Genomic DNA, 4,459 nt, shown 5'->3' on the forward strand with positions numbered 1-4,459 from the left:
AAGTTGTTAAATATTAAAAATAAAGCAAGCAAAAAGAAAATAACTGAGTGGATTGTAGACACTGATATTTAAAAATACTATGTTTTCTTTTGTTTTTCTATTATAAATGACATTTGTTATTAATACATTAGTACTTAATAAATAATAAATAAATAAATAAATAAATTGGAAAAGTTGTGGAAATTGGAAGTAATCACTACCATACCAGAGGCTTGGACTCTTGAACAACAGGGTTGCGATCACATATACAATTCAACTGTGTCAAGAAGACCTTGCGGCAGAATAGTTGTCAAATTACCTTTCAAGGATGATCCGACATGTTTGGGCAAGTCTTATACTACGGCATTGGACGATTTAATGCTCAAGAACGTCGATTAGCCAAATCACCACAATTGAAAGCACACTACGTTGAATTTATGAGCGCCTACGAGAGTTTGGGTCATAGGAGCGTTGTAAAAAATCCAAATCTCAGCGAACTGCATTATTATATACCACATCATTGTGTGCTAAAGCCAACAAGTACAACAACAAAGCTTCGAGTTGTATTTGACGCTTCCAGTCGAACCACATCCCAAAAATCATTAAACGATTCCACAGGTTTGTTTATTCGTTTTCGATTCCACAGGTTTGCACTCACTGCCGACATAGTCAAGATGTATCGCCAAGTATTAATGCACGAAGATGATCGAAAGTTCCAGTATATTCTATGGAGAAGTTCACCAACTGAAGATATTCGCACGTATCAACTAAATACTGTAACGTATGAAATGGCTGCTGCTCCATATCTTGCTATACGGAGTTTGTTCTTTCTAGCTGAGCAGCATTCAGAACAATTTACAATTGGCGCAAAAATCGTGAAGTCATCATTCTACGTAGACGACCTACTCTGTGGTGCTGATACCCTAACCGAACTTGCACAGATAAAGCAAGAGGTAATACAACTGTTAGAATTAGGACAGCTTAAATTAACAAATGTGGCACAACTACTACCATTCGCCTACTCACTGCGAAGTCCAGAGTGGCACCCACCAAAAAACAATCGTTACCTAAATTAGAACTTTGCGGCGCTCTTCTTCTTGCTCGTCTTTTAGCAAAAATTAAACCAAGAATTTCTAACAAATCTTTTAACATTTTTCTTTGGACAGACTCACAATTAGTATTACATTGGCTTAAGATGCATTCTGCAACACTTTCGACTTTTGTTGGTAATCGAATTTCGGAAATTAAAGATTTAACCGAAGGCGCCCATTGGAGACATGTACCAACGCATTGTAACCCGGCGGATGTTGCCTCTAGAGGATGTACTGTAAAGGAACTTGTTTATTCAATATGGTACACCGGACCAAAGTTTCTATACGAAAACTCAGATAAATGGCCAAAGAACAGCTGCGATGATATCGACATGGAAGTTGTCGATGGGGAGAAACGAAAATCAGCATTCAATACAATTTTTAGCACCAATTACATTTTGGAAATTGTTAATCAGCGGAGTAACCATACCAGCAGCCTTCGATTAATAGCTTGGATGTTCCGCTTCATCAGTAAATTTCGACATGGGGCTAATCTTAATGACTCATTAACACTTTCATCGGAAGAGTTACATCACGCCTTTCTTTGCATAATTTGGAATATTCAACACATACATTTCGCTAATGAAATTCATCTTTTACAGAAAGAGCTTACGATAAATGGCCCGTTACATTATTTAAATCCTTTTCTCGAGTATATCGAAGGATTTCAAATACTCAAGGTTGGAGGTCGATTGGAATCAGAAGATATTCCAGAAGAAAGGAAACAGCCAATGCTGTTGCCAAACAAATGCGAATTTGTTGTGCATTACGTTCGTCATCTACATCGGAAACACTACCATGCAGGACCAAAGGCACTCGTAGCACTGATAAGACTTCAGATTTGGATAGTCAATGCGCGCGATATAGCAAGACGTATCATCAGATCGTGCACACATTGTATACGCTACAAGCCAAAGTTGATGAACCAAGTAATGGGACAGTTACCTATCGAGCGTTTAACTCCATCTCGTCCTTTTGCGCGGTGCGGTATTGATTTCTGCGGACCAGTCAACGTATATTTGCGTATTCGAGGCAAAACTCCTTATAAAGCGTACATTGGGATCTTCGTTTGTCTAGCGACAAAGGCGGTTCACATCGAACTAGTATCGGATCTATCCTCGGACGCATTCTTAGCGTCATTGAAGCGCATGATTGGAAGAAGAGGTCTACCCTCTGATATCTTTTGCGATAACGCAACAAATTTTGTGGGTGCTTGCAACAAACTAGCTGAATTAAAGTCATTTTTATTTAAAACCGAAAACAAAGATGCATTTGTAAAGTATTGTGCTAATGAATTTATAAATTTCAATTTTATTCCACCAAGAGCACCACATTTCGGCGGTATTTGGGAGGCAGCAGTCAAATCGGCTAAGGGTCACCTCAACCGCACCATCAAAAATGCAAGACTCACAGCTGAGGAACTAACAACAGTCCTGGTTGAGATAGAAGCTGTATTAAATTCTCGTCCAATAACACCAATGTCATCGGATTTAAATGATTATGAAGTATTAACTCCGGGGCATTTTATTATTGGTAGTTCACTTAGGGCACTCCCAGAGCGGAGATTGTCAGCTAACATCAGCAACGTACAACGATGGAATCAGGTCACAACCATTAATCAGATGTTTTAGAACAGGTGGTCAAATGAATACATAAACAAACTTCAAGTACGATCAAAGTGGTTTACAGAGCGACAAAACATCAACAACAACTCAATGGTTATCATCCATGAATACAATTTACCACCACAAAAATGGCATATTGGAAGAGTTGTAAACTGTATTCCAGGAAAGGACTCTAAAGTGCGTGTGGTGGACATTCGAAAAATGAAGGGAATCATTCGGCGACCAATTCACAAGCTAGCCCTTCTACCTGTTTGAAATGCCTTTCAACGGGACCGGGATGTTGGGTCACCGATTGAGAACCAATGCTTTATACGGTCATATGTTCTATATATTTTTGCTATTTCTTGTTCTCTACTTATTTGCCTAATATTCAAGGGCAAGCATTAGAAGTCATTCGCCTCAATGCAGTTAATAATTGTATTTGCATTATGTACATACTTACACATTTATTGTTTGCTTGCGCTTGCTTTGTACACTTATGCTACCGCTATGTTTTCGTCCGCGCAATTTTATGAATATTTGTTTGTGCACATTAGCTAGTCCCATTTAACATGTACTAAGCTTAATATGTAAGCAGCCTCTGGCAATGCTGCGTTCCCATTTTTTTATATTTCTCTTTTATTAATAACTACATTATATACGAAGGAGCAATAGAATAAAGTATGTACATGGATTATTCTCTATTTATGAACTGTTTTTATATAACTTACATACTTATGTATATATGCACTCATAGAAAACGAAACTATGTACTTAGCGGAAATTATGTATTGAACGGTATTGCAATATTGCTTAGAATATTATTTAAGGAGAAGAATTTTGCGAATGAAGTTAGTCTAATAACTGACCACACATAGCATCATTACTCGGCCCTTTGTATTTGTTTAAATGAGTTTTAACTCCCTCCTCCAAGTGCACCGCTCTACTCGGGAAAAACTGACACACCTTAATGAAACTCACCACACCTGTGAACACTCAAGGAATTTCACCCCACACCAGTTGACACCACACAGGACAACACAACATACCATTCTCATTCGCTTACGGTCTACGGGCCTGAGCGCCACATCATCTTTCGCTTATACACATTCGATTAAATAGTGATCCTACGCGCTAACTAGACTTATCAGCGGCACAGCGCGTTTAACTCAAACCTTCATTGTTCGGACATCATTTTCGCGCAATCAGCTGGTTTTGTTTCCAGTCCAGCACAACTACTTTTATTAAATTTTAACTGTTTAATAAGTAATAATTTGTTAAATTAATAAATTTGAACGGAGTTCAATTATAAAACTAACGATTCGAGTGCTTCCTTTATAATCCTATTTAATGCTAGTGAAAATAAATTTTCCCAATAAATTGGGTATATTTTTATTCATGGTCCATCGAGCCTTACCGAAAGGCACCTTCGGATTTTTATAAAAAAAAAAAAAAACACTTATACAAACAGTGCGGTGTGGTGATCAAATATACATAGTGAAAATAAAATACATAATTATGTATACCCATACTTAACACAAAGTTTAGTGACAGAACATATAATAAAAATAAAAAAACCAACGAAAAGAGTGCAATCAAACAAAACAGTTAAAAACACAAAGTGCATTTAAAAAACAAAAACTACAAAACTGTATAAGCAAACAAAAAAAAAACTAAAAGACATATCGGGCGCGAAACCTAAAAGCACTTAAACACAAAACAGAAATAAAAACAAAATAAATGGGCGCGGATTAAAACACATAAACTCAAATTGTTTAAACAACA

General features: G+C 37.0%; 1 protein-coding gene across 1 annotated transcript; it reads left to right on the forward strand.

Annotated features, from left to right (window-relative positions):
* Window positions 1-317: 317 nt before the first annotated feature.
* LOC138857173 (uncharacterized) lies at window positions 318-1,055 on the forward strand. The gene has a single exon (XM_070109074.1). The coding sequence runs from the start codon at window positions 318-320 to the stop codon at window positions 1,053-1,055; it is 738 nt and encodes a 245-aa protein (XP_069965175.1).
* The last annotated feature ends 3,404 nt before the right edge of the window (window positions 1,056-4,459 follow it).

The sequence above is a fragment of the Bactrocera oleae genome, chromosome 2 (assembly GCF_042242935.1).
Source record: "Bactrocera oleae isolate idBacOlea1 chromosome 2, idBacOlea1, whole genome shotgun sequence".
NCBI lineage: Eukaryota > Metazoa > Arthropoda > Insecta > Diptera > Tephritidae > Bactrocera > Bactrocera oleae.

Excerpts from the sequence above, each read along its gene's own strand:
- LOC138857173 (XM_070109074.1), top strand. The coding sequence starts at position 318 with ATGTTTGGGCAAGTCTTATACTACGGCATTGGACGATTTAATGCTCAA.